The sequence below is a fragment of the Plectropomus leopardus genome, chromosome 7, assembly GCF_026936395.1.
Source record: "Plectropomus leopardus strain MGB_pleo_1.0 chromosome 7, ASM2693639v1, whole genome shotgun sequence".
Lineage (NCBI taxonomy): Eukaryota > Metazoa > Chordata > Actinopteri > Perciformes > Serranidae > Plectropomus > Plectropomus leopardus.
The window spans coordinates 17,718,634-17,738,561 of record NC_142182.1 but is presented as its reverse complement, the minus strand read 5'-3'; the positions used below and the strand labels follow the sequence as shown (position 1 = coordinate 17,738,561).

At 40.6% G+C, this 19,928-nt stretch overlaps 1 protein-coding gene across 2 annotated transcripts; it reads left to right on the top strand.

Moving 5' to 3' along the window:
• Positions 1-1,878: 1,878 nt before the first annotated feature.
• Positions 1,879-18,744, top strand: wfdc1 (WAP four-disulfide core domain 1). 2 transcript variants are annotated; one of them, XR_015776996.1, is made up of 7 exons: positions 1,879-2,379; positions 15,135-15,330; positions 15,473-15,556; positions 16,574-16,714; positions 17,157-17,216; positions 17,306-17,365; positions 17,469-18,744. XR_015776996.1 is itself a non-coding variant. In XM_042496433.2 (7 exons), exons 1-6 carry the CDS (start codon positions 2,284-2,286, stop codon positions 17,362-17,364), a joined length of 627 nt encoding a protein of 208 aa, XP_042352367.1. In that variant the 5' UTR covers positions 1,880-2,283; the 3' UTR covers position 17,365; positions 17,469-18,744. The 2 variants fall into 2 exon arrangements, 1 of the variants encoding a protein (XP_042352367.1); XM_042496433.2 differs by having other exon boundaries at positions 1,880-2,379; positions 17,157-17,207.
• The last annotated feature ends 1,184 nt before the right edge of the window (positions 18,745-19,928 follow it).

Genomic DNA, 19,928 nt, shown 5'->3' with positions numbered 1-19,928 from the left:
TTAACAGAATTGTGATGACAAGATAATATAACACAGAGCACATACGTGGGGTTAGTGGAGGGTAGGGATTGGTATCGTTAAGATTTTAACAGTATTACTACTCTTATTGGTTCTTTTGGGGGGGGTTAAGGGCAAAAAAAGGAGAAAAGAAAATTAAGAACAAAATTTAAATTGCTTCAATTTCTATGAATGTAAGACCAGTATATAAAGTAACATTCAGCAACAGCATTGTTTTGAACAAACCACTATTGTAGACTCTAACATACCTGAGGTAGGTAGTGTAACAGGTGATGAACCTAGAGCTGGGTGGCAGTAAACGGTGCATTTCTCAGCCTGTATGTGATGCACTCCCGCTAAATGTTTTGTAAGATCACTCAAATTTTTGCCCTTGAGTGTAAAAGAGTTGTTGCACTTGTGGCTACAGGCAGTTTTGGCATCAACTCTTGAGAAGTATAATCAGACTTAGGTGCATTTCCTCGAGAGCAGGGCTGTGGTTTGTGTGTGAGACAGAGTGTCAAAGTTGACCTCGCCCTCACAGATGCAGCAAGCTCCCAGGCTCCCAATGCATCATAGACAAATGTCTTAATCTTGTTGCAAATAAAAAACAGAGTTGGTGAGATTAAAACTGTAAAAAATTCCATTTATGTAGCCTAAAGACACAAGAAAAATAATTTCTTCATTTCTCCAACACCAATAGCAGAACCGTTAACGTCGCAGTTGTGGCTCCGGAGGAAGAGTGGTCTTCTACTGATGGGAAGGTTGGTGGTTCAAATCCATGGCCCCTGCCATCTACATTCTTTAATTAGCAGGTGGCACCAGTAGCCACCAGTGTATGAATGGGTGAATTGGTGAATGGTGCCTGAGTTGTAAAGCACTTTGTCTTCATCTTAATGCTGTGCATTTACCATTAACTTAAATGTATCTCTGCACCGTGATAATGTTACTACCAGATCTCCAGTCATAGACAGGCTCATCTTTCTGTCCTTCTCACATATTCATTCATGCAGGCTCTTCCTCTATCTCTAAATCTCCCCCCTTTTCTGTTCTCTCGTTTTTCTCTCACTCTAACTCTTTACTCTGTCTTTTGTGTAAGTGAAGCCGGGGCCTCCCAGTGACATGAGCCCTGCTTCTGTAAAACTAATAATGACTGAGATTTGTGCAGGCTTAGCATTCTTTCTCCCTTTCAGCGTAAGACACTGAGAATGGAGTGAGGGGAGGGACAGGAAGGGAGAAAGGTCTAGTGGTAAGGTGGGGGGTGGGGTGGGGGTGAGATGTCCTAGTTTGAGAGGGCGCAACTTGGGAAGTTGTGAAAAAGGAAGACAGAGAGGCCCCCATTCCCTGAAACACACCACGTGCTTTCATTTTTTTATGGGTCAATGCCACTGAAATCACACTTCATCCTCTCTGAACATATCATACAGACACAGGAGCACACACACATGAAAACGCACACACATGAAAACGCACACACAGACATTCAAATATGTTCAAGTATGCTCTCTCACACTCATATAAATACTGCATATCCTATCCCTATGAAAAATCAGGAATGTAAACACGGATGTTGGACAGTTAATAGTTACATTTCATGCTTGAACTGTAAGCTAGCAGTCAGCAAGTATTTCCAAACCCCACACTTAGCAAAGCCATTTATTTCCCCTCCTACAATACCGCATGCAAGCAAAACATGTGAAGCAAAGCCACAGAATATAAAATATGACCCGACCGCACTTTGACACAACTCTGTCAAACTCACATAAAGATCACCAGATGTGCTGCGAGATGCAACAAGGGGCAAGGGGGAGGTCTCACACACACTGCCCTATCTAATGCCCCCCCTCCCATCTCCCTCCTCTCTCCCAGAGACATGTGCGCACGCTGTGCCAGCAGACAGTTTCGGCTCTCAACAACTGATGCACAGACAGCTGCTGTTTCTCCCTTCCCCTGCTCCCCTAACTATTCTCCTTCTTCCGTTTCTTCCCTACACTGCCTCTATTCATCCCCTCTGTACTTTCCCCTTCTTTCCCTCTACTCCGTCATTCTGCCCTGCACTTTTCCTCAGGCAGATATAAAGGCAGGTCTCTTTGGAGGGAGAGGGCTTGTGTAATCTCTGGCTGCACATGAGCACCAGGGAGTTATTGCTTCAGCTGGAAAGGCACCACGAACGCGTAAAGGACAAAGTTTGGAATAAGGAGAGGAAGAAGGAATACCTCTGAGACAGGAAGGGAGGAGAAGGGAGGGAGACGCAGAAAGAGTTCGGAGTTGGGGTGCAGGACACAGACCATGCCGGGCTCTGTGCTGCTGTTGCTGCTGTCCCTGTTGGTCCTGTCCACAGGAAGTGATGCCAGGAGAATCAGGAAAAGAGGACTCAACCATAAGGTGGGGCTGCTAACCTCACCCCTAACTTTTGTATGTGTGCATGTATGCATATGTGGCTTTCTTCTCTGCCTCTCTGTTTTCAAAATATCCTTTAAAGTGGAAGTAGGTGAGAGCTCACAGAGTTACAGCACAATACTGGCTGTGTTGCAGAGAGCTGGTTTCACACAGCGTGAGCAGTTTTGTGGCTGAGGTGAGAGGTGGTCAAGTTGACCTGGTATGAGAGCCTCAATTGAGCAGTAAAATAACAGTGTTGTAAATTAGCTAAGTACATTTAACCAGGTGCTTTACTTAAAGAAAGAGTTCAACAATAAGAAAAAAACTAGGATTTCTTGCCAGGAGTAAAAAGTGAAGATCAGTACCACTCTCGTGTCTGCTGCTAAGGCTACAGCCAACAGCTGACTAGCAAAACTTGGCATAAATACTGGCAACAGCTAGCTTGGCTCTACCGCCGACCTGCTGCACTAAAGCTCACTTATTAACTAAATATCAAGTTTGTTTGTCTTTTTAAAAAAAAAAAAAAACATGTTGCAATTTTACAAAGGGTCTTATGCCAGACCGTTTTTTGGCCAGGAGCAGTGATATCCAAAATTGTTCATTCTGTTTTGTTTTTTGTGGATTAAACAAGCTCTTTCAGCCAATATCCAGTTTTGTGCTAAACTAAACAGCTGCTGGCTTTTGCTTTATATTTACTATACAGATATGTCTAATTAAGGCTGATTTTGAAAAATTTTGCAATTTATTCAAGTTCATCCACTTTATGCTTTTTTTTTCCTCAATTTTGGTTAAAGGTCCAGTGAAGCAATACCTAGCAGTGTTGCTGCAGACCTAAAACTTTTCTCACATGCCTAGTGTGTAGGAGATCTATAGTCTCTGACACGTAAAATACGAAAAATACAATAAATGGACAATGCAAAAACACAAAAATGCGGATGGCCCTTTCTCGAGCCAGTGTTTCATTTGTCTGTTCTGGGCTAATGTAGACTTACAATAACATGGTGGACTCTGTGGGAAAGGACCCACTGTACATAAATATAAAGTCAAGTTGTTGTGTTTTCTAAATTTATGAAAACATAATTCTTATTTTGTTTTTCTTTCTTTTCACAAATCTTTTTTTTTATACTAATGAAACATTGAAACATGAATATTATATACAACTTTTGGCAATAACTGCTCCTACACATTGGACCTTCAAGGGATAGGAAAACATACTTTTATTATACAGCATGTAGTATTTGACAGCTATGATTATTAATTGGTTTGGAGATTAAGATTTTGCAATCTTAATTTATGGTCATCTTTTTTAGTATGATGCACCGATATAGACCAGACCACCAAGTATTCAAAAGTATTCAAAGTATTCAAAATTAGCTCCATTTTAACCAACTACAACATAAAAACACTAATCGCATATTAATGCGTCCCAAAAAGTAATGCAGCAATTTGAAAAGTATGTTCTGCTAAGCACTTTTGATACTTTTTAGTATATTTATACTGATAATCCTTCTGTACTATTTGTACATTTTGCACAAAGGACTTAAACTTGCAATGGAGCATTACTACATTGTGATATTGGTCTGAGTAGGGGAACTGAGAATTTCTTCTACCTTTTGGAAAAGAAACAGTTCAGGAGCAGAAGAGCTTTGATTTTGAAGCATGAAAAATCTAAATGGACAGGAAAGTTTTTTCAGTTTCTGATGAGGAGCAGAAAATGAAGTGTGCAACAGGTTGGAATAAGTCACTGCTTTTCAAGTTTCTATATGAGTAATTGAAGGGCACACAGGATGTAAAACTTTTGTCTGTGTGTTGTGCGTATGTGTGTGTTTGTAGTGGATTATCAGGGCAGGAACTGAACTTGCAGACAGGGCCCCTGCTTGTTAACTCAGTTCAGTGTAGCTGATTGATCATCTCTAACAAGGGCTCACTGTAGCGTGCTGCCTTCTCTCTGTTTTTCCCTCTCGTGCTTTACTGTTCTCACTTTCTAACTGGTTTATGCCCTCATTGGCCCTTTTCTCTCTCTCATTCTCTGCCTTTATCTCTCTTCCAGCTCTCTCATATGAATCGCTTCGCCCTCTCTCTGCCCTGCTTTCTCCTTCCCCATGTGCCTCTCTCCCAGCACACCACCCCCCGTTTTCCCTCTTTCAAACCTCTTTCTCTCGTCTCCTCCTGCTCTCAGGATGGGCCAAAAGCACCGTCTTGCTGGACGCTGCTTCAAAGCTGCTGTAATTGGAACATGCTGAGACGGCTGTGCAGATGGAGTTTGTCTCTTTCTCTCTGAACCTTTTCATCTCTGCATCTTTCAATCTTTCATTTTTTTAATCACCTCCCCACACACACACACACACACACACACACACACACACACACACACACATACACCCCTCAGTCTTATTCATAACACCACGGCTGTGCAGAAAGACAAATTATAGTCACTGAGTATTTCATGTAGGCACTATGCAATAGTGTGCGCTCAGTACCTGACTTGCATTCATCTGAACACACTAGGTTTCACCACCTTTTTTTAATAAGTACACACTAAGATAACCCAAATGTCTAATTTCATGTATTATTGGAGATTGGAAATGAATTACCAAAATATAAGCAGCCAGTTTTTAAAAGCATACTGATATCTACACTGTTCAGTTAATCAGACAATTCACCCCAAATTCAAAAAACATAGTTTTACTTTAACCTGTAGTGCTATTTATCTATCTTGATTTTTTTGTTTTGTTTTGAGTTGCAGAGCGTTGGAGATATAGGCCATAGTGATGTCTGTCTTCTCTTGAATATAATGCAACAAGATGGCATTCAGCTTGTAATTTTCAAAGCACATTTAAAAAATAAATGAATAAAAACTCAACAGCAATGTCTCTCTCCAGATAGCATGACCCCATTACTCAAAATTATCGACATTATCAAATTACCGACCTTATTTTGAACAGTTTCATGTAGAAACTATTTTTTAATCCCTTTTTTTTTTTTAACCAAACTGCACACACCAAACATATTACCACGCTAAAGTAAGTGTGCACCTAAGTGTCATTGAGCTAACAAACATTACAGCTCAGCTGAGGAAGAAACCATTAATGTTTTCATCTCATGCTGTCAAGAGCCTCTCATCCATGAGTAGATGCACATTTCCTTCTGCGAGGTGATGCAGGTGTGGTTTGGTAGAAAGGAAATAGTCCCCACAGGAAACTGCTCAAAACAAGGTCTGTTGATTATCTTGAGCAACCAGGTCATGATTTCTGAAAAGAGACATTGCTGTTTTTTCAAATGTATTTTCGGTGCTTTGAGCAACAAAAGCAGAGTGCTATCTAGTTCCATTCTATTGGAGAGAAGGCAGACAACTCTACGGCCAATACCTACAACTCTCAGCAACTCACACCAAAACAGTCTAGACTGATAAATAGCACTATATGTAAGAGATAAAATATGTATTTTTAATTTAAGGTGCACTGTACCTTTTTTATTAAATGTGTTTTCAATTATGTTTTCTTTGCCTCTGTGTCTTCCTGTCTCTGCAGGCTTGGCCTTAACTTCCTTTATTTGACTTCTATGTAAAGCTCTTACCAGAAATTTGCCTGTTTGACCTCTCGGTCAGATGGTGTTGGGGATCAGAGCCACGTCCAGCCTCTCTTATCTAGACCTCCCCTTGCCACAAGGTTCAAAGGTTACCAGTAGCACTTTCCTAATTTCCTCTGTGTTTAACAGCAGGACTGCCTGTTTAATAATACATGGCATGTTATAGGGTTAGAGGAAAGATATAGGCGTGAGAGGGTAACTTACAATAAACACGTTTGATGGGTTGCTAGAAAAACAGGTGGAATGGCGTGGGAAGCAGAGTTCACACACCACACGCACACACAAGTATACAGCCCAGATTATTTAGTCTCACGCAGCCATAACACAGTCTGGCTCAGACACCTGCCTGGGCATGTCAGTAAGCATGCACAGTGTCGGAGGCTACCACCATAAATCTTTACAGTTTCATTTATTTGATGTGATGAGGAGGACCATTCTGACAGCACCTGGTATTAAGACAGGGGCCCTGCAGATGCTCAAAAACACGTGTACTTCCTGTTCCAGGGCTGCCTGGGTGTTTGACTTGGCCTGGGGCCACAACTTAAAACAAAACAGATCCTTACACTTACTGATGGAAATGTGTAGTGTTCACGGAAGTTATATTTCATGCAGATAACATAAGTTTACAGTAATGACCCCTATAGTGCTATAAAATAAAGAGTAAATCAAGAAGTTTAGGTCATGAACTTAACTGAGGAAGAATAAAAGTAACACACAGGAAAAAAAGGGGGGGGGGGAACTCAAGAGTAGTATAGCCCAGCTGGCTTTTGGGTTACTTAGCTGATCGGCTGATCTATTCCTCTGCTTGGGTGGCAAGAAGCTCTCTAATCTCATTGTTTTCCAAGTCTGGGGATATTAACAGCCACTGTTCTCCTTCTTTGAATTAGCTGTCAACTGCTACTGCTCCTTTTTAAACCTCCTGCAGTGCCTCGCACACATAACACATCTTCAAAATGTCACACTTATCCTGCATATGGTCCCGACACAGTTTCGGTGCTCTTACTACCCCCTGTGGCAGCTCAAAAGCGAGACAACTCTGTGCCCCCATTCCATGATCGTACCTTTAATACAGAACAGCGAGGAGGCATAAGAGTGTGACATTCCCACCTTGAAGCAGTGTAAAAGGCTTCTCTCTCATTCTGCCTTGCACGGACATGTATGGTAAATGACAATAAACGTGATTTGATTCATACGTCAGTCTTAGGTGAGAAATAAAATGTTATGTAGAAGACATCCACAAACTAGAATTAAAAGTTAACCTTAAAATTACCAGAATGCATTTCACATAAAATTCAAAAATAGATCAGCTGTGTCCAGGCTATTTCACATTGTTTCTAAGTAGACAAAGAGAGCTGCATGTTCATGACAGCTGCAGAAATGCAGAGGAATGAAATCTACATTTTGGGATAATGTTTGTAAATATTCTGTTATGCACATTTTGGGAGTACAACTTCCTGTAACAATAGGAGTTATTGTAGTGAGTCAGTCGTCCAGTTTACCGGTAGTTCCCTGAACTGGTGTGTGCAGCTGTAAGCAGGACTAATCCCAGTCAGATGATGTGAGCCTACTGGTCAGAAGCACATTGCTGGACTGGAGCAGATCTCTGCTCAGTAGTGTACATACACACACAATCCAAAAAACAAAAACTTATTTCCACATTGACAGCTGCTTCACTTTTTTCAACTGGAGCATCTGGTGTCGGACATTTATTCATTATTGCCAACAACAGAGAGAAAGAATTCATATCAAATCTGAGTCTGAGTATTCGAGACCTCAGACATGTTTGTATCCATAACTCTGCATACCAAAGTACAGATGCAGCTCTATGCAGCTGCACTATAAACAGAGAACAGAGGAGTAATACAGCAGACGAGTTTAGAGCAGAGGTGTCAAATATATGGCTCACAAGCCTGAATCGACCCACCAAAGGGTCCAATTCGGCTCTTTAAGTGATTATACAAAGTGTAAAATGTCAAAGAAGTCATTAATGACAAGGCCCAGCTGCTTTAATCTTTGATGGGCAGTAATTTGGCTTAGTCATGAACTAAACTAGTGCATTAGCATATTTGTGTTTTGTAGGACTTTCAGTGAGGCATATTATTCTATACAATTACTATTCTTTTAATTTGTTCCTTCAGACATTGGCACTCTAACTTAATGGTGGAAAATACCACTGATCTGAAGAAATGTAACAGCCACCTCACTGATGGTTGAAACTATAAACCAGCACAACAAAATGACAATAGTCAACATAAACCACCATGCTCTGAACAGCCACATTACAAACAATAATAAAAAGTCATATTTGCATTCTGGAGCATATGACAGAAAACTCAAACTACTCACTACAAAACATTAGTCCAGCACTAGACAGGCATGATGGGAATTGAGGGCCATCCTGTCGCTGCAAGACTCAGCATGGCATCACAGCTAAGATGATGGAGCAGAATCACGTGGTGTGATCACAGTTAGTTTCAAACTAGTTAGTGAAATGCATTGCTGGAAAGGTTGATTAACATCCTGAACTCTTCTGTTAAACATCTCAGTAAAACTCTAATATAATTCTGTCACTGACAATCTTCATATCACTCATGCTAATCATATCTGCTGTTGTGTTAGCAAGGTGCCAAGTTTTTCAGTCAGTAACGCAGCAGTTTGAACCATGGTCAAGCCAGCAGTCACTCCTATTTGTGTAGTCAAATCAGCTAACCCCAAAATTTTAGTGTATATACTAACTTCAATATGCACTGCGCTGAAAAATGCTTTCAAAGGGCCCAGATCAAGCTGGCAGGAAAATATTGTGGATGTGTTAATAGAGATAGTAGTGATGGAAGGATAAACGTGTGTCTACATCCGGTTTTCAGAATTGAAAAAATGTGTTACAAAAAGTGTTACAAAATACATATAACATTACAGAAATTCCATTAATTGGATTATATTCAGAAGAAGTACTGAATCAAATGGCCAATGTCCCCTTTAAATTAAAAAGTTAAAAACACTAAATTGTGAGGAAATGTATTAATTCTTTGATTTTTGGGGCTGTTAGAAATACAAATTAAATATATTGTTCCTGATGCTGACTGATTTCAGTAGAAGACATCTCTGACTTCCCACAGTCACGAAAATCAAGCATTTTTATTGTAAAAAGAGAAATATCCTAAAGTAAATGTCCCACATTTCTATATTGGGCCCCTGAACTAAAATGACCTCATCCTGGCCATCCCTGCTGCCTCAGACGGTGACTGACAGGTAGCAGACACCATTTCAGACTGTTTCCCCAACACTAATTAGCAGCATTCACATTTGGTTTACCTCCATCCTGTGATGTAAACCACGCCTCATACGGGTTCAGTCTGTTCATCTGGACTTCAAGGTTACACATCAACTCTCTGCCAGTATGTTCACAGTTCAAGGGCAGCATTTCCCAGCTGTCCATCTACCTGTTTGTCTGTCAGCATGTCTTCCCATCACTCACTGAAACTCTCATCTCCAACTGATTTGCAGTCTGTCTGTTTGCCTCACAGTTTTGCCTGCTGTGTCTCCGTCTATCTGCACGTCTGTCTATCTTAATGTCAAACTGCTGGTATAGAGACAGGAAATGAGTCCTGACAATCCAAAAGCTAACCAGATGTGTGCTGTTGGCTACTTCATTTAGTAGACATGGGAGATCTGGCACACTTGAGTTGACACTTCTTGAAGAGAGCACAGCTTTTTGCATATGTTTGCTCAATCTTGACCTTGAAGTACTGTATGTGCATATGAGGTTGTGTGTGTGTTTGTGTGTGTGTGTGTGTGTGTGTGTGTGTGTGTGTGTGTGTGTGTGTCCTAGTGCAAAGGAAGCAAAAAATCTCAGTATCTGTCTGAGATCTCTGCGTGGACCCATGAATGGTCTGATCTCAGCACAGTTATGGAACCAGACAGTGGCTTTCCACAACAAATTCCCTGTAAACCACAGAGCAAGAGCACTAAAAAGACAAACACGCAAAGACAGACTGAACAAGAGAAGTGTGAGATCAATCGTTACAGCTACCATCATGCCACTGCTTTTCCACACCAAAGAGATCAAGAAGAAAGACAAAAACAGAGATACCGAGAGAGTTTCAGACAACAAGGGGGGTAACATGGCCACAGACAGACGTGAACATCCCACACATGCCCGCTGGCAGCGTCTCTACAGGAGAGCAGGACAGCAGACAGGAGTGTAAATAAACATTGTGGAACATCAGAGAGATGTGCACAGGATTGTGTGATAGAGCTCAGGATGTAGAGCATGGCGGCATTTCTGGCATACAAAGACACAAAGGCAGCCAAAGAAGACACAGGAGGAGCCCTGAGAGTGATGCACTTAGTATGAGTTCAATGACATGCAGGCAAAAGTACAGTAAAAAAGAAAAAGTCTAAAGGCGCAGGGATCAGTAGAGCAAACACGGTTAAAGAATGAATGGCCTCTGCAGTGTGCAGTATTCACGTGTATAGGCAAACTCACACTTTACACATGAAGTAAGATAAACAGGAAGGGCACACTTGACCTGTTAGGAGACGTTTGTAGGAGGCTTTCAGAGCAGATCGGAAATGAGACAAGGGGAGTAAGGGCAGTAGTCATTATGTCATTATCCAATCACAGCTGATTTTGCAGTCCTCATTCATAGATCTAATTATACCAGGAGACACTGTGAAGCACTGTGGCTCCACTCACCTCCTCAGAGTCACAAATGAAGAGTCTGAGTGTGTGGGAGGCTCAAGTGATTACATTTCATTTTTCAATAGCACTAATGAATATGAAAATGTTAATTCCACCAAATTTACACATACATCCATATGGTTTTGGGAATTACCTGAATTGGATTTTTCTTCCAAACTTAGAACATACATGCAGGCGTTTAAGATGCAGGAAAACTTGCTGCAGTTAGGCAATAGACTTCTTTCGCATTGCAATTAGATGAGTATGTCATTCTGTGTCTTTTTCTGATGTGTTACATTCAACAATATTGATGTGCTGAAACAATCGAAAGCAGAATGAAGGCCAGGGAAAATGTTAAGGGAGTCAATTTATTTTTATATATTACTTCAGTTACTTTAAATAAACTTACTCAACTACTATTGAAAGTACTTGTGTAAAAAATGATTTAAGTCAGAGTAAAAAGTAGGTCAGTTAAAATGTACTCTGTCGTTACTGCATTGCATTTCAAATGTAGTAGTGGGTAAATGTAATAGGCTGCAACAACAAAAGTAACATGGGACCTTATGTCTTAACCAACATTAATTTCTTTTTTTTTGTAGGGACAGCACTTTGCAGCACCTATACACAACTGATTAATACTCAATTTAGCCTGACTAGACATAACCAGCAAGGAGACAAAACTCAAGACAAAAATGACCAACAACAAATAAAAAGTGAACACCGGCGGCGGGTGCAAAAAGCATTATTAAGATACACAAATTAAAAATAACGTGACACTTCTCATAGAATCAACAGCAGAACAAAATAACCTCTAAAGTGGAAAGCACGGACCTTGTGGCTGCAACCACAAACACATATCAGCAAAGGAAACACTGCACAGTTTACACATTAGCATACACACGCAATGTTGCCTGGCAACGCAGTGGTGTCGATGAGATCATCTGGAGTTGTACTCACCTGTATGAACGTCCCTGTGACTTTTGTGCACGCGATGTCTTCTCAAAACGTAACGTTAATATAACCAGTCCACCGGGCTCTCTGTCCCGCTGTGAAGTCCATTGGGCCTCTCTGTCCCGCTGTGACCAGTCCACTGGGCCCTCCGTCCCGCTGTAACCAGTCCACTGGGCCCTCCGTCCTGCTGTAACCAGTCCACTGGGCCCTCCGTCCTGCTGTAACCAGTCCACTGGGGCCTCTCTGTCCCACTGTAACCAGTCTACTGGGCCTCTCTGTTAAACTGTAAATCACATGAAAAGTGCACAACAACACGGCTCACGGAAGGTAAAAGTTTCACTGTGAAAGCAAACGCAACCGCTGGTGGATCAACGTGAACAAATAAGCGTCTGTAGCCTCAGTCTATTGTCTATCTACCTGCGTCACGCAACATTGCAGGTATGGTTTTGGTTTGAATTACGTCACTTCCGTGTTCAGCGGGTGGGACTTAAAAAAAATCTTTATTCAGCTTTATGAACACAAACAAACAAGGCACATTTTAAGTGTCTGTCATTCATTAACATCTGCATTAACTTGAGCAAACAGATTAAACGAAACAAAAACAAAGAAACAAAACAAAAAGAAAACATACAAAAGTAGAACAGAACTGTCCCAATTCAATTTAAACATATTTAAGTAAGCTAATGAAAACAACTTGAGAACTTTGTCTTTAACAAGTTTGTATCCCTCTGAACAGTTTAATTTTCCCAATAGTTCAGACTGGGTTTAGTCTTAAGGTCAATAAAAAAAACTGCCCCAATAATAAGACAATACTGAGAGCAAAGTCCACATCCTTGTCTTCAACACAAATGCCAATTTTGAGTGTCTTTATTGTAAAGGGTGACAACACAATCTCCCTGGCCCCTTGCCAGCCCTGCATATCACCCCAAAAGGACTGTACTGAATCACAATAGAAATACACATCTTCCAAATTTTTAATTTCCCATTCACATGCATAAATATCTGCATCAAAATTAAATCTCAATCTTAAAAATTAATTTGTTGCATAAATCTTGTTAAAAAAAATTGAAGTTCACTTCTTTTACATTATGAGGAAGTGAAACATAGTCATAGTAGTCATTATAATGACATATAATCATCTCTTAAAGTTGATATAGTGAACTTGTTAGTAAAAAGTAACCTATTTACTGGACTAACAATGCAGCAGATCATCATGCAGTGCTAAAGTTACTGCACACACACACACACACACACATACATACACACACACAGAGCCTCTGATATTCCAGTTGTTCCTTTTATTTGGCAGCAGAGAGATTTTCCACGTTATATCATCCCAAACAACAGAGAGGAAATTCAAAGTAAACCCTGTCTGAGTATGTGAAGCCAAAGGCATGTTTGTTTCCTTCACTCTGCAAACAAAGTACAGATATAGTCGTCATAGAGATGAACAATGCGTTTGAAAGTGCTGAAGCCAGACATGGCTGACTTTGTGTTTCTGGCCAGCTGATGATTGTAGGATATATCTTTACTCTCATTTTAGCTCTATTTTGTGCTCCACCAACTTCTGACAAAAATATCTGACTCTTTAGCTGCTGAATGCTCAGTAATGCTTACTAGCTAGTTGTCATAGTCAGTTTGTCAGAGCTTTTTCGCTGTAATCATGTGGCTGCTGCATCTCGAAACAATGCTGATGAGGGCAGTAACATTCCAGTCAGTACCCCAAAAGTTTTGAAATTTGAAATCCATCCCTACAAATGATGTACAATCAGAACTTGCACTATGTACAGTAATCTGCAGGACCTTGAAGTAACTTTTACAAGCTCTGATTGTAAGCGCCACACATTGTTCCTTCCATGGTGTGAATCCCCCATCCCACCTCCCAAAAAACCATCCACCCACTAAGCTCTAAGCTGCCAGAACGAATTAATGTGTGTTTAAAGTGAACACACATACAGTGTGTGTGATACCACCATCAGCGCCAAACATTTGCTTTCGTTTTTCCGGTTGGTTTGTAAGAGCGTTCAGTAAGCCTGCCAAATAAACAGCACAGTTTTAATGACCGTGTGCAACCCACAAGCTGATTATCTAATTACTAATCTAGTGAGGAGAAAAACACCCATCTCCCTCTCTCCCGCTCCCTCTCTGTCTTTCTCTGTCTCTCTGGGACATCCTCCCAAATGAATGGCTGAGACTGGAAAGTCTCAAAACCACCCACACAACTGAAAAGATATAAATTCAGAAAAACTGAAACTCTATGGTTGTTTTCTTATTGACACAGCATGTGTTCTTCTGACAAACAACTCTGCAGAAATAAATTTTGAGGCACAGCCATAATGACTTTCTAACAAAGGATTAGATAACCAACCAACCGCATAACTTCCTGTGCAGTAGAAACTCAAAGATAACCACCTAGCACCCAACCAATGGCCTATAATACAAAATATCCTTACGTTGCTCATGCTATGTTCTTGTGTTTGCTGTTAAAGTGATAGTAGACCAGCCAGGGAGCAACATAGCGTGGTATGAACTGGAAACTTGATCACACTGTAGCTTGTCATGCAAAAGCAAATATAGTCTATGAGAAAGAACAAGAGTTAATGTTTAGTCAAAGGCAGCTGTGTTTCTTGGGATTTGTTGTAATATTCTCCATGTGTACATAACCCAGAAAAATGAATAGCTGTTTATGCTGTGGCATAAAAAAAATTTGATATTTGATACCAGCAGTGTGAAAGAGCATAAACCCACAAATTCTGCCCTGGACATGTCCAAAACAAAGAGCAGGAATCAATAAGGCTTGGTGAAAACTATGATATCGCAGAGATTGCTGCGATACAGATCTCATTTTGTTTGCCTTTGCAAGGCAAGAGCAGATCTTCACAGCAACATCGGAACAGTGTTGCTGTTTGTGTGCAGATGTGCACATAGGTATACACTTAATGTTGCCAAAGGAGTCAAAGTGTGTGAAGTGTGTCTTAGCTTGGCTCAGGGTCCCGTGGCCTACTTTCTCCCTCTTACAATCATCAGGGAAGTGTTTGTTCCCACACTGAATCACCTTCCCAATCCAGGTCAAGACGTTAGCAAGCAGGCATGCATACTGAAGCCAAACCTGGAGTGTCTTTGCAACTCTGCTGTGCTGAAAAATGCTAATCATTGCTGCCCTCTGGTGGTTAAAAAATATAAAATCCATGAGCAATCTTTACAACCACACTGTGTGAATGTCCAGTGAAGAGAATTCTTTTTTTTAAGTTTGGAACCAAAGAAGTTTAAATTCTCAAGCAGTGGCATTCACAAAAACATTCATGAAGTTTAACAAAACACAATCCTTGTATGTAGCTGCCTTCCAGATGACCTGTACTTACATTGTGTACCTACATTACATCACCGAGTTAGGAAGTACAGTCCTTACTATGTATACAATAACGCTTTTAGCCAGGCTGGATAAAATTTATAGATAAAATTTATGCTAAAATAAATATTGTAGCATCTAACAGAAAAAACCACATAGTTCTGATTAATTTATTGGACATTTGTCCCTCAGGACTACGAGTACCCCAACCACCCCCAGTCCACACAGCACCAGAAGAATGACCGGTGTCCACCGCCACCCCAGATGCTACCAGAGAGAGCCTGTGAGGTGCCAGGCTGCCGCTCAGACTCCGAGTGTGAGCGCCATAAACGCTGCTGCTACAATGGATGCATCTATGCCTGCCTGGAATCTGTCCAGCCTCCACCAGGTCAGCAGCATCAACACTCAGATGGTTGCAAACACTGTCCTACTTGGTTCTGAAACTAAAAATCTGACTATTTTGATTTCTTTCCACAAAATATTGTTAATTAGTATGTTAATGTCTGTGGTTCTGTATGTGTTCTGAGCAGTGTTGGACTGGCTGGTGCAGCCCAAGCCTCGGTGGTTGGGGGGCAACGGCTGGCTGTTAGACGGCCCTGAGGAGGTTCTGCAGGGTGAGTACACACAGCTGACCAGTCACTGAGGTCATAGGAACACATGTAACTCCAGATGGTCTACTCGCTTGGCTTTTAAAAACCTCTCACGTAACTGAAATCCTGAATGACCGCACTGCATCTTAGTGGGAACAAAGTGAGAACATACAATTTCACTCAGCATGTTTGGGTTTTATTTAACTTTTTATTTAATTCAAATTTTTTATTTGTCAATCTACACAAGAGAGTTGGCAGTTCAATTGTGACTTGCATATCATTAATTAAAACACACATGCAATTACTGCAAAGCGGGGTGGGGTAAGGTCAGCCAGGTACCCCTGGAGCAGTTTGGGGGATTGGTGCCCTGCTCAAGGGCACCATAGCAAGTGCCCCTGGGGGTAAACTGTCACCTCTAAAGTTGCCAGCTCGCAGTTAGGTGGTTCATATAGGGACTTGAACAGGCAATCCTCCAGTTCCCACATTCCTCACAGACAGAGCTACTGATGACCCTGCCGTCATTTCATCTTAGTCTTAACACTTTGTTGTGTGTTTTCTGGTGATTTGCTTTTCTGTCATTTTTGGTGTTGTTTAACTTCTTGCAGTAGTTAAACTATGAGATGATTTCAGTACATCAGATTCCTTAAATATCAAAACACATAGGGGGGAAAAGATTGTAATATCTGTATAAGAAAAGGCAAAAAAAACCCCAAATTTTCCACTGTCAATAGTCTCAGTAGACTCAAATAAAATGCATCCACAGGTTGCACTAAAACTGAGCATTATTCTTGTGTTCCTCTTAACTGGGAAAAACTACCACTCTGCTAATATTTAGTTGGTATAAAAAGTTCATGTAGCTTTCCTGGAGTTTGCACAGTTTGCTTTCTGGCATTGTGGGTGGGAAAGGTAAACGCAGAACGGAAGGTTGAGGGAGGACAAGTTAGCAAAACAACCAAAAAACTTACTAACCACAAAATGACCCTGGTGTGTATTTCATGTTAGTGATTTCTTCTGATGCACAGTATATTTTCTGCCCACTAGCTGAGGCCTGCAGCACAACTGAGGATGGAGACGAGCCTCTTCACTGTCCTACAGGCTACGAGTGCCACATCATCAACCCAGGGAAACCTGCCGCTGGCATCCCTAACAGGGGACAGTGCATCAAGCAACGTGGCAACTCCGGTATGGTACTTCTGATAACTGAAATAGATTAGACATGTGATTAATTTCAGTTTTTACAACTAATCTCCTGAGTAAAGTAAAGTAGTGATGTAAAGAAGCGTCTGTTCAAAGTTTGTGCTCTTATAAAGTACTAGGAAAAAGGCACAGGATGCTGGGCTGTGCCAGCAGATGTCTTTGAGTCTGGCTTGATGTATCTTGGCAGATTACATGCTGTTAGGTTCCAAGTTTCTCCTATTAAATATATCTGAAATTATACATATTGGAATGACCTGGCAACTCTGTAGATTGCCTCAATTTATGAACTGTGGCTGAAGCTGTTGGCAGGAATGTTAAGTGAATAATTTAATCAAAACAACATAAAGTTTTTACTTTACGAGCACGAATTCAAAGTGCAGTGTGTGTGATACGAGATCAGGTGTCAATCTTTTATTTTTATCGACAGATGGACGTGGTCTGAGGCACAAATATTTCAAAGACTACAAGGACTACTTAGGTAAGTGAGGTAATGCGGGCAACCTGAAAACATTTATAATTACTGAATCAGAAATAACGCCAACCTGCCTGAGATGATGATGGCTCTTTCACTGACAGGTACCAGTTCGAACAATGCAGTGGGCTACGAAAAACATCATCACAAGCACCTGGGATGAAGTATGTTTTCAACCATTTTTGAGTCATCATGTTAAAAGCCAAAGAGCTGCACCGTTATCTGCCTTTAGACCATGTTTATGTTTTCTGTTTTATCTGCTTTCAGATCAACCTGACCTCAGCCTCAGCTACGACCATAACACAACCTCAGACATCAGCCCGGTCCTGTTGGATCTGCTCTCATCACACCTGAACCAGGATCAGATCTGACCCCTTTTTTTTTTTTTTTTTTTACCAGACCTACAGCTGCTACCTCCTCTTCGCAAAGCCCCATATTCAGCCACAAAGTCCTTTGAGAGACAACTCTGGTGCACACAGCCAAAGATATAAGTGCTTTTTTGTCTCTCTGTCTGGTGTCTGTGAAATAATGGAGGAGAGGGTGTTGATGATGAAGTAGACGAGAGGAGAGCAGGGTGTGCACCAAAGCTTTTTTCATCTCTTAACAACCCTCGCCTCCCTTCAACTCATTCTTATTCGCACACACTCTCTCTAACCTTAAGGCCGGTCAGCAGAAAAAATCAAGACCATGTGGCCGTGTTACTCATTCTGTGTCTCTCCTCCTCAGAAGGACTGTGCTCAAATTTCCTGATCTTGAAATCTGGAAAGTTTTACAGACAAAATAGCAAAACTTCCAGCTGCATCTTTGAATCCATTCCAAATGTGGTTTCATACTCAAACAGCTTTAAAGGATTTGGAACAGCTTTGTCCCAGCCAACAGATGTGACTTCACTGGCATACAAAGCAAAAGTAAAATGCGATAAAATCATTTACTCAAGAGGTTACTTTAAGAGTGATTTAAATAGATACTCCACCTTTAAAGGTGGAGACCTTTCACAGTGTTTCAAAATTTAAAATTCTGATATTGAAAAGACTGATTTAGGGTGGATTATCCCTTTAAAGTTAACTCTATGTATATCTGTTATTCATTTCCTAAAACAAATTTAATGAAACAAGTCATATGACAAATATCTACTGGTGCAGTTGTTTAAATATTTCATATTTCATATTTTTTATTTCCAATAATCATACTGCATAATTTCAAAAAAACAAGTCTGTTATAGTGCAAACATAATAATAAAAAGGGCTTTTGCACAGAACAGATATTTAAAACTGGTCAAAAGATCTTGTGTGTTATTTTCAAATTTGACTTGCTTCAGTCAACTTTTCAAACTTAGGTTCTCTGATATCAGTTCACATGGTGCTCAGTTTCATGCTGCCTATAATAACAGGAGAATAAGCTGGTCACATAATAAGCTGCAGGTGTAAAACAACAAGCTGTAACCATTCTGTGTGTGCAGAACCATGTGGTGTCTGAATGTTGCTATCTGACTGGTGCTGTAATGTTGCCTTGTTTATTCTACATAAACCAGTGTTGAAGTCTGTCTGAGTTTTGTTATGTTTTTCTGTTTTCTGCAAGTGATTGATGACTAAGTTCATGAAATAACATGACACAATTTGTTGAAAAGATACTAATGCCATTGCAGCCACAGACTTCCATTTGCGTTAAGTAAAATGTTCTCTCTGATCCTATTTTGTCATTATTCTTTAGTATTGGAGTGAAACAAATATGTGATGAATACAATGTTTAGTTTCGATTTGTTGTAGCTTCCAAATAAGGCCTATAGACTAGGATCAAGATATCCCCAGCAAATGAAAAATAGTTTCATTTCACCATTAATTGCAAAGAATAAACATGGCGGTGCAACAAAGCGTGCTCTGTTGAGGTTTTGGTAGTCCCAGATTAAGGAAAACTCCCAAGAGATCTTATATTGCATGTGACCATATAATCCAAAACAATATCTTTCTCTAACCATGTGCTTTTTGTGCCTTAACCTAACCAGATCATAACCACGGTGTTCCCACCATTAAACAGCTAGACGAGAAAATTTTGAAGCAGTTAAGTGAGTTTCGCAAATCTAGAGATACCATCTAGCCACAGCCCTATAGAGGGCTCATTGTAAACCAACAAAAACACAACAATGTCTTGAAAGATGAATATAAATATTATATTCCATTTCTGCCAACCGACCTCCCTAAATCCTCCACACGGGTACTTTAAGTGCACTCAAAACCTGGTGCTAATCAGCCAAACAGATAGAGAGAGGAACGGGTGTTTCTCTGTACACTCTTTGTCTCTTCAGGGATCCAAACTCTGCAGAAACCTCTGTCCCCCTGCTGGTTTTTATTATACAGAGGTGAGATTTTAAACTACAGTAGTTTAACACTTAATGCAATTACAGTAGCAACACCTGCACTTTTCCTACGGTGACAAGTCAAAATATCTGCTGTAAAAAAAGATCTCTAAATAAACGAAGGCTGCGAGGAAATATTTGCTGTTATTGGATTGTTTCTTTCAAGACTGTTACGCCTGGACTTTAATAAGACAACATACATGCAGCAGGTTTGTTACATGAAAACTCGCAGGACACAGTATCAGTTATCCCCCCAGTCATTAGGAGAGCTCTGTTTGGACATTAAGGGATAAAGCAGAGTTTTATTTCACAATACAAAGACAAATCCCTCATAAATGATGCACACTGTATCCATTATTATTTTTGACTGAGTG

Excerpts from the sequence above, each read along its gene's own strand:
- wfdc1 (XM_042496433.2), top strand. The coding sequence starts at position 2,284 with ATGCCGGGCTCTGTGCTGCTGTTGCTGCTGTCCCTGTTGGTCCTGTCC. Across the intron at positions 15,557-16,573 it reads CCCTGAGGAGGTTCTGCAGG|CTGAGGCCTGCAGCACAACT; the intron begins GTGAGTACACAC and ends TCTGCCCACTAG. Across the intron at positions 17,208-17,305 it reads AGACTACAAGGACTACTTAG|GTACCAGTTCGAACAATGCA; the intron begins GTAAGTGAGGTA and ends TTTCACTGACAG.